This window comes from Dinoponera quadriceps, unplaced genomic scaffold, assembly GCF_001313825.1.
Source record: "Dinoponera quadriceps isolate SergipeBrazil2010 unplaced genomic scaffold, ASM131382v1 scaffold2683, whole genome shotgun sequence".
In the NCBI taxonomy this organism is placed as follows: domain Eukaryota; kingdom Metazoa; phylum Arthropoda; class Insecta; order Hymenoptera; family Formicidae; genus Dinoponera; species Dinoponera quadriceps.
Window position 1 is genome coordinate 1,305 of NW_014556696.1, and position 19,782 is coordinate 21,086.

General features: G+C 35.0%; 3 protein-coding genes across 3 annotated transcripts; all 3 read right to left on the bottom strand.

Annotated features, from left to right (window-relative positions):
• Positions 1–2,018: 2,018 nt before the first annotated feature.
• On the bottom strand, positions 2,019–3,501 carry LOC106747951 (odorant receptor 13a-like). Its single transcript, XM_014626006.1, has 4 exons — positions 3,370–3,501; positions 3,182–3,292; positions 2,229–2,384; positions 2,019–2,069 (listed from the first exon to the last, which is right to left on the bottom strand). Exons 1-4 carry the CDS (start codon positions 3,499–3,501, stop codon positions 2,019–2,021), a joined length of 450 nt encoding a protein of 149 aa, XP_014481492.1.
• A 2,731-nt stretch (positions 3,502–6,232) lies between these two features.
• LOC106747952 lies at positions 6,233–13,387 on the bottom strand. The gene is made up of 9 exons (XM_014626008.1): positions 13,058–13,387; positions 12,121–12,231; positions 11,585–11,740; positions 9,208–9,419; positions 8,950–9,116; positions 8,687–8,898; positions 7,924–8,004; positions 6,442–6,597; positions 6,233–6,283 (listed from the first exon to the last, which is right to left on the bottom strand). The coding sequence occupies exons 1-9, from the start codon at positions 13,385–13,387 to the stop codon at positions 6,233–6,235; spliced, it is 1,476 nt and encodes a 491-aa protein (XP_014481494.1).
• Positions 13,388–15,568: 2,181 nt separating this feature from the next.
• On the bottom strand, positions 15,569–19,715 carry LOC106747953. Its single transcript, XM_014626009.1, has 4 exons — positions 19,459–19,715; positions 18,871–19,225; positions 18,410–18,514; positions 15,569–15,805 (listed from the first exon to the last, which is right to left on the bottom strand). The coding sequence occupies exons 1-4, from the start codon at positions 19,713–19,715 to the stop codon at positions 15,569–15,571; spliced, it is 954 nt and encodes a 317-aa protein (XP_014481495.1).
• Positions 19,716–19,782: the final 67 nt, after the last annotated feature.

Below are 19,782 nucleotides of genomic sequence, written 5' to 3' on the forward strand. Positions count from 1 at the left end.
TTTATACAAAAATAAATTTCGCAAACCACTTTGAATTAAATGAATAAAAGTACATTACATTTCTTGTATCGCTTTTTTCAAGTTATAGCTAACGTGCTGCAGAATTTACACGAGACATACCAAAGTAATCAACAGAACGTTCACAACGGTAGCCGAGTATACTTGAAATGTTGTTTGCACAATCAAGATAACAATGAGCAACTCAAAAATCGGCGATTGCTCAGCGTCAAAGGGAAGCAGTATTTTCATGGGTAACGGTCGTAAGGTATCATTATCACTTTCAGTGTGATACATAATCTCAAACACAGTATTGCCGATGGCATAGCACGATCCTGCCAATACGTTGAAACCGAATAAAGTTTTCGAGCAAAACTGCGACATACTTGCTTTCGTCATCATCAAATATAAATGTTGATCGATGTTCGCGCACTCTCGCCAATCATTGTTGATAGTGGCCAGCATTTCGTGAATTATCCTGCATGTCATTTTAATCGAATGAACACACTTTGTGCGGTGGTATTATCACCTCTATGTGAAATAACACTCCGTCGCATTAATTGATATTTAGATTTTATATTTATTAAATCACGTTGTGTTTTAATGAAGATCAGGGGGAGCGAATAGTATACATTAATATACTCAACTCCTTCCCATCTCTCTAATATTGATATTAATCGGAAAAGCTCAAAATCGCGTAGTCTGGTATGGTATCTTACCGATGATTAGTCCAAATTTTTATCCACTTGACGATTCCCATACCGTAATATATAACTCTCAACAAACTATCCACGAAATTTTGCAATTCGTCGTGCTTGCAATGCGCGAATAGGTACAGATACTGAAAATATTGCATGATTAGCATGCTCAACAACAATAATAGTTGTCGAAAAATTGCACATGACACGTTCGGCCACACGCCGAAGAGTTGAAGTCCGATTTTTAGCGAAGGACTGATCGTACTCGTGAATATCATCTGTCAACTCCGAGAACAGGCGAGGAAACGAAAGTCGAAACGTACTCAGCACTCTTGTACGACTGTACGGTAAATTGAAAAAGCACTGACTGCTCCTCCAAGTGCATCCCCATGTGCTACGTCCTCACTCCGGTGGCCATCGACCAATCGTTATTGTACGTTGAGTAATATAACAGTATGTCGAGATATAGTTCATTATCGGTATCGATGTCCTGTAATTCCGTGGAGAGGTTTGAATAATGCGATCTGACCGTGTAACGAAAAAAACTTAAACGTATGTCTCTCTTCGAGAGATAGTTAGTTTCTTTCTACGAATTTTCCTCAACCACAATTTGATACCGACAATAAAAAGCAAGTGAACCTTGCGTTTTCTACGTGCACCGAAGAATATTTAACGAACGTTGCTTCGGTTGAATGGTCGTAATTCCTGCATTAATTATTCTAACAGAACTGAATTAGTCGCGTGGTCACGATTCTTGAAAGAAACAAGCGAAGGGAGAACATCGAATTTTACGGGAACTGAGGGCGAATATCGAATACTGCTGAGTAATTTTCATAGGTGCTACATTGAAAAGCGTTCTCGAGAGTGCACATTAGATATTGTATCAAAAGTAAAAAAATTCGGGTCGATTAAATGTACCTAGAAGATTAGCACAGTTAGAAGCAGGTAGTGTAAAATAATGTAAAGATATTTCTTAATTTATATAAAGATATACAACATTTCCGGAGAATGTTCAATAGTAGTTAACTTGGTTAACAATAGTAGTTAACAATGTGAATTTAATATTTCAGCTATTATTATTTCAGATAAAATATTTTATCGTACAATATAACAACGAAGCAACAAAGAAATATTTCTCATTTTGTATTAAAAGTGGCTCTTCATTTTGTAACTTATGTATCCTCATTTACACCTTGAACCTGCATCAAAATTTGTTATTCAACGATTATACAATATTATTCATAACATTTTCCAAGTTTTTATTTCCTACTAATCACAACACTCAATATAATGACCTCTGGCGTGCTATAATTTTGATTGATATCAGTACATCGCATTTAGGACAGAAATATATGACGCCGACGCTTTCATGATCTGAAATAAAATGAAATGATTTATTCTTTGCAAAACTATACAAATATGTATATACGCAAACGATACATTGTGTAATAGGCGCACAAATTTATTAAGAAAAATACGCAGTTAAGAAAAATACGCATATCGAGAATTTAAAAAAAAAGAGTTCAAACTTACACTTGTGAAAGTTTCTAATGATAAATTTACAATTCCTCCAGCCGTGATATTAAGTGGTTTTTGAGATGTCATAATTACAAATAACAAACTTTTACATTGACTGGGCGGCATGTTGTACCATAAAGAACCGTATACTGCATCGGCAATTAATTTACTCTAGTAACAATATAATAAACAGGCTATGTTATAAAATGGCATCTCACTTGAGTAGAAAAATTGGGAACTGAACTTTTATTTTATAATTATTACAAAATATTTTTGATAAAATGAGAAACTTTCATATGTATTTCACAGAGTTTTGCATAACAATGATAACGCACCTTGAATAAAATATGCATGTCTCCAACAAAATGTATATTCCAATCATTTTCGATCGGATATTTTCTCGAGCGATCGAAATATTGTAATCAATAATTAAATATTATAAATTACATCAATGCTTCGAATTATTTATATAAACGAGACAATTTTCAGGAGCCATACCTCCTTATTTCCATTTTTCAATTCCTCTCTAGTTCGTCCGATGGGTTACGTAACTGATAGTCGCAGCAATCAACCTCAGGATTGTGACAAAATTTGTGAAGTGTTTCATAATACCTGAAAACTCCTTATTAAAACACAACTAGTTTACATATAAAATATAATTGATCTATTAGAATTTTAGTAATATTTAAATATATATTGTTAGCATAAAAATATATGTGAAGAAATTATTTCGATAACTTTCAGATTAAGTAAGCGCCTCACAGATTTCGTAATGTTAACTGACCTGGAGGTCAACGCCGCGACTGTCAATTGCACGGCCCGCGGAAGCGGCAAAGGGAAGTAAAAAAACGTAGCCTTTGAAAATTGCTCGTTTATTATTATATATTTATTTATACAAATAATTCCAAATACAATTGAATTCTATGAAAAGATAAATTAAACTTCATAATTTTTAAATATTTACTAACCTTAAGACCGAGATATTCTCCAGCAAAACAAAAGATAAATATTTCCACTAATATTCCACTGTAAGCAAATGCGGTACCTACTAGGCTAACACCAACTCCGTTATGAACGGACTATTTCGTTAAACAATCAAAGAATTTCATAAATTACTATATCAAGTACTTGGCCCATTTGGCATTACAATACTCACTGTTATAATGAAAAGTCCTAGAGAGCAGATAACTACGGTATTGCAAGAAAATTGTAAGAAAGTCATGAAAGAGAAAAATTTATCGAGATTTCCAGAAAATGTAATGACTCTATGATGCTTCTCGATCAACATTCTTATTGTTTTCCCAGGCGATCCATAATATGACATTTTCTCAGAGATGTTTTTGAACTCTTGACATATGATATCGATTTGTCCGCTTACATGAAGTACCTAAAATATACTTAAGTATCTGCAAAGACTTTAATGTTTAAGAATGAAATTACTTGACGAAGGATCGATTAAAATGGAGAAATGATAGCAGCAAGCCGCAATATTCTTTTATAAAAGATTATTTTAGATTATAAAAAATTTTCCGTCTAATGATTATTTTCTTATTTCCTTATATAATTTTAGAGAAAGTCAAAATTTGTTCAAAAACAAAGTTTGCACACTACTTTGAATCGGAAATAGAACCACGTTACTTTAACACTTTCACAACCGCTGACACCAATGTGGTGCCATGGGCAGGCCAGTCGTTGTATGCCGGTGACACTCATGTGGTGTCATTGGTAGGCCAGTCGTTATTTGCAGGTGACACTCACGTGGTACCATTGATAGGCCAGTCGCTATTTGCCGGTGACTCCCACGTGGTACCAGTGGCAAGCCACTTGCAAAACTTTTCTTAGCACGTCATAATAATGTTAATTGTTTCATGAATTTACGTAAAGTTTTTTCTTCCAAAATATTGCCGGCCACTGGCGACGTTTCACTGCGCTAACATGCGGTTGTGAAAGTGTTAATCGTTTTTTTCAGGTTACGAGTCAACTTGTCGCAGAATTTATGCGAGACGTACCAGGGTAATTAGCAAAACATTCACAACAGTAGCCGAGTACACGTTTAATACCCTATGTACAAACAAGACGACGAAGAGTAGCTCATAATTTGGTGATCGCTCAGTATCAAAAGGAAGCAGTAAATTTATAGGTAACGATCGTAAAGTATCATTATCGCCTTCTGCCACATATAAACTCTTAATCGCGGTATTGCCGATACCATATAACGAATCTGCGAATATGTAAAAACCGAACAAAGTATTCGAGCAAAAGTGCGATATGCTGGCTTTCGTTGTCATCAAATGTAAATGTTGATCGACTTTCACGCACTCTCGCCAATCAGTGTCGATAGCGGCTAATATTTCCCGAACTATGCTGCAATATGTTATTTTAATTGAATGAAGAGACTTCATGTGGCAATGTTATCATCTCTATGCGAAATTACATTCTGTCGCATCGACTAATATTTAGACCATGCAATTATTAAATTACGTTGCGCTTTAAAGAAGATCAGGGGGACGAATAGTACACATTGAGAAGTTCAGATTCATTCCATTCCTCTAATGCTGAAATTGATTGGAGAAACTAAAAATCGCGTTGTCTGACACGATATCTTACCGAAGGTTCATCCAAATTGTCACCCACTTGACGATCCCCAAAGTGTAATATATAGTTGTCGGCAAACTAACCACGAGATTTTCTAACTCGTCGAGCTTACAATGCGCTAATACGTACAGATATTGAAAATATTGCATGACTAGCATACTCAACAAAAAAAGCAGCCGTCGAACAACTGCGTATGATACATCCGGCCACACACCGAACAACTGAAGTCCGATTTTTAGTGAAGGACTGATCGTACTCGTGAACATCATCTGTCGATTCCGAGAATAGACGAGGAAACGAAAGTCGAAATGTACGCAGCACTCTTGTATGATTGTACGATAAACTGAAAAAGCCTTGACCGCTTCTCCAAATGCATCCCCACTATGCTATGTCCCCACTACGGTGACCACCGATCAATCGATGTTGTGCGTTGCGTAGTATAACATTAAGTCAAGATACAACTCATAATTGGCTTGGAAGTCTTCTGTAATTTCACCGACTATTTTGAATAATGCCATCTGACTAAGTATCGAAAAAAAGTTACACGTTTGTCTCTTTGAGAGAGTGACAATTTTTTTCAAACATTTCCCTCCACGACACTGATACTGTCGACAGAAAGCAAATAATTCTTGCATTTTTTCCGTACACCGAAGATCACATAGTGTGATGAACTCAGTTGAGTGACCGTAATTTTACATTAGTTATTCTAACAGAACAGAACTGAATCATACGCGTGACCATCGGACTTGAAAGAAATAAACGGGAAGAGGACGTTGTGTCTCTCCCGGACTGAAAAGGAACAGCGAATAATGGCGAATAATTTTCATAAATACCGCAGTTAAAAACATTTTCAAGAGAATACATTTGAAGCTCTATCAAAGATAAAAAATCCAGATCGATTAGATGCACATAGAAGTCTAGGTAAAAGCACAAGTAGTCTAAAGACGTTACTTAATTTATGTGGAAATGTACAATCTTCTCAGAGAAAGTTCAACGGCAAATAATTAGGACGCAATTATTATTTTAGTTGTTATTGTTATTTGGAGTAAAGTATTTTAAATATTTTAAAGTATTTTATTGGACAATATAACAACGAAGCAACAAAGAGATATTTCTTATTTCGTATTAAATATGGCTCTTCATTTTATAACTTGTGCATCTCCAATTATACTTAAGATACGTTTGATTTGAGCGCCTATGGCGCTGGAAACGTTATTTTATCTTTCTTTAATATATAATTCACAATAAAGATAGAATACGCTTACAGCGTGTAAGTGCCCGAATCAAAAACAGTTCTAGAATTTATATCAAAATTTGTTATTTAACTATTATACGATATTAATTATAACATTTTCTAAGTTTTTGCTCCCTACTAATCACGCCATTCAGTAATGACCCCTGGCGTACTATGATTTTAATTAATATCAATATATCGCATTCAAGACAGAAACATATGATGCTGACGCTTTCATGACCTAAAATAAGATTTAAAAATTTATTTTTCGAAAAAAAAGCAGATATGTAAATACGCGAACAATGCATTGTGTACTAAGCATTGTGTACTAACATTGAATGTAATTAAGAAAAAGATACGAGATACCCGACAATTTTAGAGAAAAGTTTTCAAACTCACACTTGTGAAAGCTTCTAATGATAAATTCATGATTCCTCCAGCCGTAATACTAAGTTGTTTCTGAGATCTCATAATTACGAGCAACAAATTTTTATTCTGATTTGGCGACATGTTGTACCATAAAGAACTGTACACTGCATCGGCGATTAATTTACTCTAGCAATGTAAACTGATTTTGAAATAAAATGACATATCGCTTTAGTAAAAAAATGAGAAAAATTAGTAAAAAATTAGAAACTAGAATTCTATCTCATCAAAACATCATATTTTTTATATATAATCAGAAATTTTTTATAATATACTTCGTGGATTTTTGCATGACAGTTATAGCGTACCTTGAATGAAATATGCAAGTGAAGAAAACTTTTATCAAGAAGATTAATCTAAAAATAACGTAAATATCTTTTAAGATATTATATATATACATATATTTTCAATAAAATATATATTCCAATCGTTTTGGATCGGATATCTTCTCAATCGATCAGAATATCATACGAGGTGTGTTCATAAAATAACGGGAATTTTTAAATTTCGCGGATTTGGAGAGTCCGATCGTCAAAATTTTTTTTTTTATTATGTTGGTATACATGCCCCTGAAGTATGATAAAATTTTCAGCTGTATTCATTGTTTACTTTGTCTGTGGCAGCCGCTAAGGTTAGACGTGTTTTTATGAGCTCGGCGATTTTCGTTTGTTAAAAGAACTTTGTTAAAAGAAAAAAATGAAATAAAGTGTAACAAAGTGTGTGAAATGTTAACAAAGGCCTATGGTGAGTTTGCTATGAGTAAAACAAGAGTTTACGAGTGGTATAAACGTTTACAAGATGGCCGTGAAGACGTTGAAGATGACGAACGCCCCGGACGCCCCAGCACATCAACAACCGATGAAAACGTGGAAAAAGTGGAAGAAATGGTTATAAACGATCGCCGAATCACAATCAGAGAAGTCGCTGATGATGTTGGCATATCGATTGGCTCATGCCATGAAATTTGTGAAAAAACAATTCATGACTTTTGCACCACGATAATGCACCTGCTCACACTTCATTGCTTGTTCGTGAATTTTTGGCCAAAAACAATACTGTAACGATGCCCCAACCTCCATATTCGCCAGACATGGCTCCGTGTGACTTTTTCCTATTTCCAAAAATAAAGAGAACCTTAAAGGGCCGTCGTTTTACAAGCATAGATGACATTAAAAGTGCATCGCTGAAAAAGCTAAAGGCTATCCCAAAGATCGAGTTTGAGAAGTGTTTCGAGGATTGGAAGAAGCGCTGGCACAAGTGCATAATATATAATGGGGACTATTTTGAAAGCGACAACATTAATGTAGACGAATAAATAAATATTTTTTTCAAAAAACGAAAATTCCCGAAAATTATTTTCTGAACACACCTCGTATACAGTCAATAATTAATTATTATGAATTCGATTATATAAAAAAGTAAATTATAATTAAAGATTTTCTAATATTTACTAACCTTAAGACCAAGGTATTCTCCAGAAAAACAAAAGATAAATATTTCTATCATTATGGCAAATGATAGCAAATGCGGTACCCACTAGACCGACACCAATTCCGTTATGAACAGACTATTTCGTCAAAAGATCAATTCCATGAATTACTTATAATTATCGGATATTGCGTATTTTGTTCTACGATACTCACTATTATGATGAGAAGTCCTAAAAAGCAGATAACTATGGTATTCCAAAAAAATTGCAAAGACAAGAAGGAGAAAAACTGATCGAGATTCTCGAAAAAAGTAATGACTTTATGATGCCTTTCGATCAATTCCTATTGTCTACCCAGATGATCCGTAATATGGCGTTTTCTCGGAGATGTTTTTGAATTCTTAACATATGATATCGATTTGTCCGTTTATATGAAGTACTTAAAATATATTTAAGTATCTGCAAAGACTTCGATGTTTAAAAAAGAAATTGCTTTACAAAAAATACATCGATTAAATAGAAGAACTGAAAAAGAACAAGACGTAATATTATAATATTCTTGCATGTGTGTGTATTCTATAATAGATTATTAAATTATAAAAAAAAATCTCTGTCCAATGATCAGTGTACTTTCTTATTTCTTGATCTAGTTTTAGGAGAAGTCGGAATTTGTATGAAGACAAATTTCGCAAACAACTTTGAATTAAACAGGTAAAATTATATTATATTTCTTATATCGCTTCTTTCAGGTTATGAGCCAACTTGCTGCAGAATTTACACAAGACATACCAGAGTAACTTGCAGAATGTTTATAACAGTAGCCGAGTATACATGTAACATCGCATGCACAATCAAGACGACGACGAGCAACTCATAAATCGGCGATTGCTCAGTGTCAAAGGGAAGCAGTACTTTCATGGGTAACGGTCGTAAGGTATCATTACCACTTTCTGTCTGATATACAATTTCAAGCACAATATTGCCGATGGCATAGCACAATCCTGCCAATATGTAGAAAACGAATAAATTTTTCGAGCAAAAATGTGACATACTTGCTTTCGTCATCATTAAATGTAAATGTTGATCGATGTTTGCGCACTTTCGCCAATTAGTGTTGATAGTGGCCAGTATTTCGTGAATCACATTGTAATGTATCACCTTAATCGAATGAAGGTATTTTGTTCCGTTGGTGGTGTTATAATCTTTATGCGAAATTATACTGCGTTGTATTGATTAATGTTTAGATTGTACAATTATTATATTATTAAATTACGTTGCGCTTTAATAAAGATGGGGAGTACGAATAGTACATATTGAAGATGGACTCAGCTCCCCAATCCTCTAATGCTGAAAGTAATTGTAGAAACTCAAAATTACGTTGTCTGACGCGATATCTTACCGAAGGTTCGTCCAAATTCGTCATCAGCTTGACGATCCCCAAACTGTAATCTAGAGTTGTCAGTAAGCTGTCCACAAGATTTTGCAGCTCGTCGAGTTTGCAATGCGCGAATAAGTACTGATACTGAAAATATTGCACGACCAGCATGCTCAGCAAGAAAAGCAGTCGTCGAAAGGCGGTGCATGAATTGTCCGGCCACACTCCGAGAAATCGAAGGCCGATTTTCAACGAAGGGCTGATCGTGCTCGTGAATATCATTTGTGAACGATTTCAGGAATACGCGAGGAAACGGAAATTCTGGGCGCGAGCGGTACTCTCGTGTATGATATACTGAAAGAGCACCGACCGATTCTCTAATTGTACCCCCACTTGCTACCCCACTCTGGTGGCCACCGATCAATCGTTATTATCCGTTGTGTAGTATAACAATAAGTCGAGACGCTACTCATTATCGGCATGGACGTTTTATAATTCCATCGACTGCTCTGAATAATGCCTTCATCGAAAAAAAGTTATATGTGTGTTTCTTCGAGAGGTAGACAGTTTTTTTCAAGAATTTTCTTCCATGATAATATGATACCGTCTTCGCGTTTTTTTTTTGCACACCGCAGATTATTTAACGTACGGTAACTCAGTTGAGCGATTGTAATTCCGCATTAATTATTGCAACAAAACGGAACGGTATTATACGCGTGGTCATGAGTCTTGAAAGAAATAAACGAAGGGAAAACGTTGTATCTCCCTTGAACTGGAAGCAAATAGAGGATAATGGAGAGTAATTTTCGTAAATACTACGATGAAAGGCGCTCTCGGGAGAACATATTTGAAAGAATATCTGAAATAAAAAATCTGTATCGACTACTTAGAAGTTTTATCGTGGGGTGGATTATATAAAAAACGTTATCTAATTTATGTGAAAATACACAAGCTTCCTGGAGAAGATTCAGCAGCAAATACGTTAGATAGGATTTGAAAAGCTACTTTATTTTTTAGGTAAAAACATTTTAATGTACAATATAATAACAAAGCACGAAGGAGGTATTTCTGTATAGATTTAAATATGAGCTTTAATTTTGCAACATGCACAATTCCGACTAAACCTACGATCTTTATAAAATAATTTGTTATGCTATTATTATTAACTTCATTTTCATAACAGTTTCTACATTATCATTGCGTACTAATCGCGCCATTCCAGTGTTAATCCTGGCGTACTATAATTTCGAGTAACATTTATACATCGCAATCAAAACAGATACATATGACGCCGACGCTTTCATGAACTAAAATAATGTGAAATGTATTATTATTCTCAATAGGATGCTTATATGCAAACAATGCATTGTACAATAAGTGCTAAAATTAAATAAGAATAATACGAAATATTAGACAGTTGTAGATCAAGTAAGGTTATATAAACTTACACTCGCAAAGACTTCTAACGATAAATTCATTATTCCTCCCACTGTGATAAATTTTTTCTGAGATCTCATGGTTACGAATAATATATTTTTGCCCTGTTTAGACAACATGTTATACTATAAAGATTCGTACGCTGCATCAGTGAAAAGGGATAAAAAGAACGACCTTCGCTCTCTATATATCATGAAGACTATTTGCTGTACGAAAACTCGACTGAACGATCGCAATTACGCATTAGACATTCAAATTGATCGAGCTCGTATTGTAACCGTGGTTACGGGATCCTTGTAAGATATAAATAATATCTGGAGGGAATATTAAGAAGAAAAACTCTGAATCGACTAGAGACATAAGGAGAAGTCTAATTGCAATCACAGGCAGCGAAAAGCAGCAAAAAATCTACGTGAACTATATGGAAATGTTTCAACTTGCCGCTGAAGGTTTAACTGCAAATATATTGGACATGGTGTGAGACACATATATGTTACTTTTCCTGGGTAATAATAATTTAACATACAATATAACAATGAAACAATGGAGAGATATTTATTGTATAGTGTTAAATATAAGAATAGCTTCTATATAATCTGTGCAAATTCCCCTCTTGCACATTAAATCGGTATGAAGATTTAATCTACAATTATAACATAATATCATTGATAACAACTTCTAAATTACTCCATTCAGTGTTAACGAGTTAATGTTGTTTTTATTAATATGAATACATCGCATTCAAAACAGACACATATGACACCGAGGCTTTCATAATCTAAAATAAGATAAAACAATCAAATTTTGTGACAAGTGCTGAAATTAAGAAAAAAATAATCAAATAGTTATAGATCAAGAAAAATCCGCACGCTTACAATTGGGAAGGCTTCCAACGATAAATTCGTCATTCCACCCGTCGTGATAATCAGTTGTTTCTGAGATCTCATAATTACGAATAATATATCTTTGCCCTGTTTAGACGACATGTTGTACCATAAAGATTCGTATACTGCATCAGCGAGTGATTTGTTCTGGGGGCAACACAACAGACAGAAATTTAAGAAAAATTATATCTTCCTTTAATAAAAAAATTAGCTTTTGTAACCTATGAATATTCTAAAATGCTTATAATATAATGAAAAATATTAACATATATTGCGAAATTAGACATAATTATAAAAACTTCGACCGAAACTTCTCATGAAGGGAAATTCCTATCGAAAAAGCAAAGTAAAAGTGATGTCAATATATTTTAATAGATATTTATCTTCTTGAAATATTTATGTTGTAATCATTTTTGATCGGAAATCATTCCAAATAATCGAGCTAATATGATTAGAAATTAATTAATGGTCGAATTAGTTTGCATGAAAACATATTAACACAAAGATATTTTTTAATATTCACTAACCTTAAGACTAAGATATTCCCCAGCACTGCAAATGATCAAGATTTCCACCATTATCCCAACGTAACCAAGTGCGGATTTTATCAGGCTGACACCAGATTCATTATGAATTGACTGCAATATTAAACGGTTTTCAATAATTATTTTCAAAAATGTGGATTTAAGGCTTAAAAAGCATATACGAATCGAACATACTGTGTTTCAGAGCTTTAACGCGCATAAATCTCTTTCTTACTGGGTTCTAGGGTTTTCGGGTTATAGCATTTTGAGTGTATGGGGTTAAGGGGTTATGGGTTTAAGGAATTAAGGAATGAAGGGATTAAGATGTTAAGGGGTTTTGGAGTTATTGGGATTAAGTGATCAATGGATAGAGGATTTATTGGGATTTCGAGACTTTTTTTTGAGGTTATGAAAAATCCTGACGTGATGGGGTTAAATGAACCCCGAATTTGGATTCAGCGACCCCGAAAACATATGATAGACATAGTCAGATCCCAGGGGTAATTTTGTTAATTTTTTTGTGGAACTGTGTTATTCAATTATAAAAATCTTCAGCAAGACCAGTGACATGTAAATATTCACACATTCAGGTCAAGCTTTCACCGACGCCAGAGAATTTGTATATACAGAAAAAAAAAAATTCTATATTCAAGTAAATAATTACTCCAATATTCTTTAATAAATTTTTATTTGGATTAAGAAAATATTACTTGAATGCATATTTTTGTAAAATAAGAGGCTAAAGAAATTTATATAATCCAAGAAAAAATTTGCTAAGGAGTATTGGAGTAATTATTTACTTAAATATCGCATTTGTTTCTTTCTGTGTGGAAGCAAGTTTTGCAAATTATATTATATCACAACTGAAGTTATATCATTTCTCTTGCGTCGATACTTTCGGATTGTGAATCGAACGGACAAGAGAATTTTTAAGATGTACCAGAGAAAAGATTAGAGCGTTCACAGTAGAAGCCGTGTATATGTTTAACATGGCATGCAGAAACAAGGCGACGACGAGTAGTTCGTAAATCGGTGATTGCTCGACCTCAGAAGGAAACAGTAACTTCATGGGAAACGGTCGTAATGTATCATTATCGCCCTCAGTCTGTTGTACGATACCAAGCGTGTAAGTGCCCATGAGGTAAAGCTCCCCGGCGAACACGTAGAAACTTATGAAAGCTTTCGTGCAAAAATGCGAGAGGCTAGCTTTCGTCTTCATTACGTGCAAATGCTGATCGATGTTCGTGCACTCGCGCCAATCAGAGTCCATGATAGCTAGTAGTTCGTGAACAACGCTACAATGTGTCCGTTTTAATTGGATAAAAATACTTCGTATCGTGGTGTTATTAACTCTAGGCGAAATTATATACCACATTGTCGATTAGTATTTAGACGGTGTAATTATTAAGTCACGTTCGCGATGTAATTATTAAGTTACGTTCCGGTTTAATAAAGATCTACGGATCTACGGATCTACGGATCTACGAAAGGTATACGGAAAAAAAATTATGGTTGAATCAACTTGAAGATGAACAAATCAAACGCGTTTTTATTGGAGAAAAGAATTTCTGGTTCTTATAAAACGTGAAAGGTTCTTATTCTGGTTTCTACTAAATTCGGTTCGTACAAGCAGAAATTCTATTTCCTTTAACCGAAATGTGTTTGGTTCATTCTTTAGCTCGGCTTCACAAGTCGATGATGATGATTTGAAAACTCTAGTAATTATCAAAACGAATGATCTGAAAAATCAACCATCGATTCGATATCGATGGTTGATTTTTCAGATCATTCGTTTTGATAATTACTAGAGTTTTCAAAGATGCAAAGGATAATCGGCGCTATATTAGCGACAGATCGGCATGATATTTTGTTAATAACATGTCAATGTAAAGTATCGATATCTAGTTATCTGTGTAACATGTAGAAGATATTATATAAGTATCAATCAATTATTGACGATCTGATCGGTATTCAAATCGAATCATTATATCCATACGAGGTCTGTTCAAAAAGTAACGCTAATTTTGAATTTCCGCGGGTTACGTATATTCGATTTTCGATTTTTTTGTGGCGTTATGTTGGTACTCATGTCCCTCACTTATGCCGACAAGTTCGGCCATTTTGAATATTGTTTATCTTTGACAGCTGTTTTGCTTGGACGTGTTTTGGCTCGTCTTCGATTTTTGCCTATTCCAAAAAATGGATCAAAGAATCTGTATCAAATTTTGTGTGAAAAACAAAATTAAGTGCGCGGACGCATTCCGAATGTTGACTGTGGCATATGGTGAAGCTACCTTGGACCGAAGCAACGTTTATCGGTGGTACAAAATGTTCTCAGAGGGCCGAGAAGATGTGAACGACGAAGAGCGTGCCGGACGCCCGAGCACATCAACAACAGACGAAAACATTGATGAAGTGAAGAAAATAGTATTGGCCAATCGTCGAATCACCGTTAGAGAAGTTGCTGAGGACCTAAACATATCGATTGGCTCGTGCCATTCGATTTTTACTAATGATTTGGGCATGAGACGGGTCGCCGCGAAATTCGTACCAACGCCCCTGCTCACACATCGTTGCTTGTACGCGAATTTTTGGCCAAAAACAACACACTAATGATGCCGCAGCCACCGTATTCCCCAGACCTGGCCCCATGTGATTTTTTCTTGTTCCTGAAACTGAAGAGGCACATGAAAGGACGACGCTACGCTACGATTGAGGAGATAAAGACGGCATCGAAGGAGGAGCTGAACAAGATCACAAAAATGATTTTTTGAAGTGCTTCGAGGATTGGAAAAACGTTGGCACAAGTGTATAATATCTGATATGGATTACTTTGAAGGAGACAAAATAGATATTCATGAATAAATAAATAATTTTTGAAAAAACCCAAAATTCGCGATACTTTTTGAACAGACCTCGTATATCAACTTGATGTGAATGTGATATAAACTAAATAACGATTGATTAACTGAAGATCGTCAACATTTATATAATATCTTCTAGATATCTAGTTGAAGTCTATGAAACCGAATATTGATTTCCACATGATTTCGACTAGACTTCGACATAACTTCAATTGGATTTTTTATCCACATGTGAAACCGGGTGTCCCGCTAACTAAACTCTCGTTAGTCTCATTTCTCGGATTCGCGGAAGCAAATTGGAAGTACTGAAAATCACGTTGTCCAACACAATGCCTTACCGACTATTCCTCGAAAGATAGATCAGCTTCATTATTGTCACACAATAATATAAAGCTATCGGCACGCTGTCCATAAGGTTATCCATGTCATCGAACTTGCAATGCGCGAAAACATAGAGATATTGAAAGTATTGCATGATGAATATGCTCGATATAGCAGCCGGCGAATAACGACATGTGGCATTCACCGCCACACGCCCAGAAATAGAAGGCCACTTTTCAGCGACGGACTGATAGTGCTCGTGATAATCATCTGTTAACGATCCCGAGGAAATGCAAGGACACCAAAGTCACAGCACGCATGGTACTCTCATGCACGATAAACTGCGAGAGCATCGTCCAATCCCTCGAGCGCATTCCCACGTGCTTGCGTCCATTCTTCAGTGACCAGGGATCGATTGTTATTATACGTTGCGTAATATCATAGTAAGTAGGGAGACAACTCATTATCCGCTTTTCCAATTCCGCCAGCGCTTTGAATAATACCTTCCGACCGAGAATTAATGAAAGAAAACGTTACACATACGTCTCTTCGAGCGAGCATCGGTTTTATTTTCTGCTTATTTTGCAAATTTCTCTCCGTGGCAACGCGATGCTACAGATGAAAAGCGAGTGATTCCCGTGTATAAAAGACCATTTAACGTATAACGACTCGGTTGAACGATCGTAATATAGCATTAGTTATTCTAACGGAACAGAACTAAATTACATGCGTGGCCATGAATCATGAGGGAAATAAACGGGGAAGGAATATTGTGTTCCATCCTGTCTAAGGAGGAATAGCAAATAATACGAGTAATTTTTATAAATGTTACAGAGAACAGTGTTCTCCGGGATGTACATGTGGCAAAAGTCTCAAAAGTAAAAATTTGTAATCAATTTGAATCGTCGTGGAAATTTACATACACACGTAAACGAAAATGACGTGAAAACTGTACATGAATTTTCAGAGAAAATATTTTATAGTAAACAGATTAGTCAGTAATCTGAAGTTATTTGCTTTTCCCCAGCAAGTATATTTTAATCTCCGCAATAGTGATGATTGAAGTGATCGCGCAGACCGCAGGAGGTAAATATTTCTTCGAACTCATATGTAAAATATAATTTGGAGTATCTGAAAATCGTGAATATTGAAAACTAAGTTCAATAAAATCAATAGAAACATTTTACTTAAAATTAATAACTTGATATCGAATTACAGTTTTTTAATTTTCAAATCATCTTTCTCTTTGCACTAATTACATTATGATTTTAACCGCAACGTTGCCCACCACCGATAATGACATTACAATTATACAAATTTTACCAATTAATCTTTATTTATAAATGATTTTACATATGTTAAAAGTGTAGAGCTATTTTTTCGCAAACGAAAATAATGGAAAGACATTGTTGTAAATTATGGAAAGACATTGTTGTAAATTAGGTCGAGCTGATCAAACTTGCGAGTGGAGGCAAATACGTTGTACACGATGTGAGACGTTATTGTTTTTTGCATAACATTTCATTATACAGTATAGCAACAATACTACAAAAAAGAATTTATTATGTTGTATCAGATATAACAATAGATTATGTAATGGGAAAATCTACTATTACATCTACAACCTAATAAAGATTTAGTCTATGGTTATATTGCAATTTCATTATTGATAACAGTAATGATAACAGTTTCTAAGCTATATCCCATATTAATTGAAGCATTTAGGGTTCACACTAGCATCGTAGAATTTATAATTATATTAATACATTGCATACAAAACAGACACATATGACGCCGACGCTTTGATGATCTAAAATAACATGAAACAAATTATTGTTCTTAAAGAGGTACATATATATTACATGCAAATGACATATTTTGTAATAAGCGCTGAAATTATTTAATAATAAGGTAAAATTGTAGATGAAAGAAAGTCAGTGCAGGCTTACACTCGCAAAGGCTTCTAACGATAAATTCATCATTCCTCCCGCTGTGATAATAAGTTCTTTCTGAGATCTCATGGTTACGAATAATATATTTTTAGCATGATTACATGACATATTATACCACAGTGAATCGTAAGCTGCATCGGCGAGCGATATACTCTGGGAGTAATGCAACAAATAGAAATTGGGTTAAATAACATCTTCCTTTGTTGGAAAAATTATAAACATGATCTATAAGTCTACGAATATCATAAAATACTTATAATACAATGCAAAGTGTATGTATATATATATCACGGATCTTCTTTTGCAAGAGAATTAATGCATCTAGAACACATAGAATATGTACCAAAAAAAAAAAAATAACTATATCTTGAAACAGTGCTCAGAATTAGTTTCACTTTTGATGCGATTTTCCGGAGTTACGCCTACTTACTTCCCCTTATCGCCCTAATAAGCCGATTCTCCAACTTTTAACGACAGTATCATTGTCATTATGGTATCGTTGCGCAGGAATAACACATGACGGAAAAGGTGCACAACGACCATAACAATAACAACATTGTCGTTGAAAGTTGAGGCTGCAAAGAAAAGCAAATAGGTATAGCTCTCGAAAATCGCCTCGAAAGTGAAACTAATTCCGAGCAATACTAAAATATAAACGTTATGTGCGCATGATGTTTCTTCTCAATCAAAAATTGTTTCAAATAATTCAGCTATTATGTTTAATAATTAATAATGAGATGGTTATAGATAATAAAGATAGAGCAGATAATAGAGAGAATAAATTTAATAACTAATTCGCGTTTAAAAATTACTTACAAATTATTTTCAAACATTCACTGACCTTAAGACTAAGGTATTCTCCCACAAAACAAATGATAAAAATTTCTATTAGTATAGCGCCATAACCAAATATGGTTTTTACCAAGCCGACACCAGATTGATCAACCGACTGTTTCATTAAACGACCAAGGAATCGAATGTATTACAGTATCGATCATCGTGCATTCATATACGCATTGCAATACTTACTGTTATAATGAGAAGGCCTAAGACGCAAATAACCATGGTGTTCAAAAGTATTTGCGTGAAAACTATGAAAGAGAATAACTTATCGATATTCTCGGCAAATGAAATAACTTTATTGTGCCTTTTTACCAGTATTCCTAATGTATGTCCAGAAGATCCGTAATAGGGCATTTCCTCAGAGATAGTTATCAACTCTTCGCGTATGATATCGATTTGTCCGCTTGCATGAAGTATCTGAAATATACTTAAGTATCCGCAAATATTTTAAGTATTTTGTTTAAAGAAGAAATTGTTTTATCAAGGATATCTCTCAACTGAAAAGGAAGGACAAGCAGAGAATAATATTCTCCCGTATATGTGTATGTGTGTTTGTAAGATATATAATTCATTATTTCATTATAAAAATTTTGCGACCGGAGATCAATAAACTTTTTTTATTTTTTTACTTCAAGTTTTAGACAGCGTCAGAGCTTGCGTAAAAGCAAATTTCGCAAACTACGTTTGTTCGCAAATAAAGCTACATATACTTTTCCAGCGTCAATAATTTTGGTCAGTCTGTCGACTCGTCGCAGAATTTAGACGAGACGTACCAGAGTAAGAAGCAGTACGTTCACAAAAGAAACCGTGTACACGTTTAATATTGACTGTGTAAACAAGAAGACAACTAGCAGCTCATAGATCGGCGAATGATCAACCTCAAAGGGAAGCAATATTTTGACGGGTAATGGTCGTGAGGTGTCATTATCGCCTCCCGCCTGATGCACAATTGCGATCGCGGTATCGGCCATGAAGTAGAGAGCACCGGCAAATGTGTTGAAACCGAACAAAGCGTTCGAGCAAAAATGCGAGACGCCAGCTTTCGTCGCCATCAAGTGCAAATGTTGTTCAATACTCGCGCACTCGCGCCAATCAGTGTCCATAGCGTCCAGTAATTCGCGAACCACGCTGCAATGTGTCGCTTTAATCGGACAAATATACTTCGTGCGGTGGCGTTAATCACTTCAATGCGAAATTATATGCGTCGTCGACTAACATTTATATCGTGCGATTATTAAGTCACGTTACATTTTAGCAAAGGTCAGTGTGAACAAATATTAAAGGACTTCGCTCACTCTTACTCCTCATCGCGGAAACTGAACGGAAAAACATAAAATCGCTTTGCCGACGCGGAATCTTACCGACGATTCTTCCAAAGTGTCATCAGCTTGACGATCGTCAAGCTGTTATTTATAGTCGCTGGCAAACTGTCCACTAAATTCTGTAGTTCACCGGTTGTACAATGCGCATATGTATATAGATACTGAAAGCACTGTATGATCAATAAGCTCAACAAGTAAACCAGCCCGTTAAGAACGGTGTATGATACGTCGCACCACACACCGAGAAATCGAAGACCGATTTGCAACGACGGACTGACGGTGCTTGTGAACACCATCTGTCAACGATGCCTAGAATGTGTGAGGAAACTGAACTCAGACTGTATACAGTTCTCTCATATATGA

Coding starts and splice junctions, on each gene's coding strand:
- LOC106747951 (XM_014626006.1), bottom strand. CDS start 3,501: ATGTTGATCGAGAAGCATCATAGAGTCATTACATTTTCTGGAAATCTC. Junction 3,293..3,369: donor TAGGACTTTTCATTATAACA/GTGAGTATTGTA, acceptor TTAACGAAATAG/TCCGTTCATAACGGAGTTGG. Junction 2,070..2,228: donor CATTAGAAACTTTCACAAGT/GTAAGTTTGAAC, acceptor ATTTTATTTCAG/ATCATGAAAGCGTCGGCGTC.
- LOC106747952 (XM_014626008.1), bottom strand. CDS start 13,387: ATGGACTCTGATTGGCGCGAGTGCACGAACATCGATCAGCATTTGCAC. Junction 9,117..9,207: donor GCTGAGTCCATCTTCAATAT/GTACTATTCGTA, acceptor AATACAACGCAG/TATAATTTCGCATAAAGATT. Junction 8,005..8,686: donor ACATTCTGCAAGTTACTCTG/GTATGTCTTGTG, acceptor GTGTCGGTCTAG/TGGGTACCGCATTTGCTATC.
- LOC106747953 (XM_014626009.1), bottom strand. CDS start 19,715: ATGGTGTTCACAAGCACCGTCAGTCCGTCGTTGCAAATCGGTCTTCGA. Junction 19,226..19,458: donor ACACTTTGGAAGAATCGTCG/GTAAGATTCCGC, acceptor GACACATTGCAG/CGTGGTTCGCGAATTACTGG. Junction 18,515..18,870: donor ACGTACTGCTTCTTACTCTG/GTACGTCTCGTC, acceptor AGTATATTTCAG/ATACTTCATGCAAGCGGACA.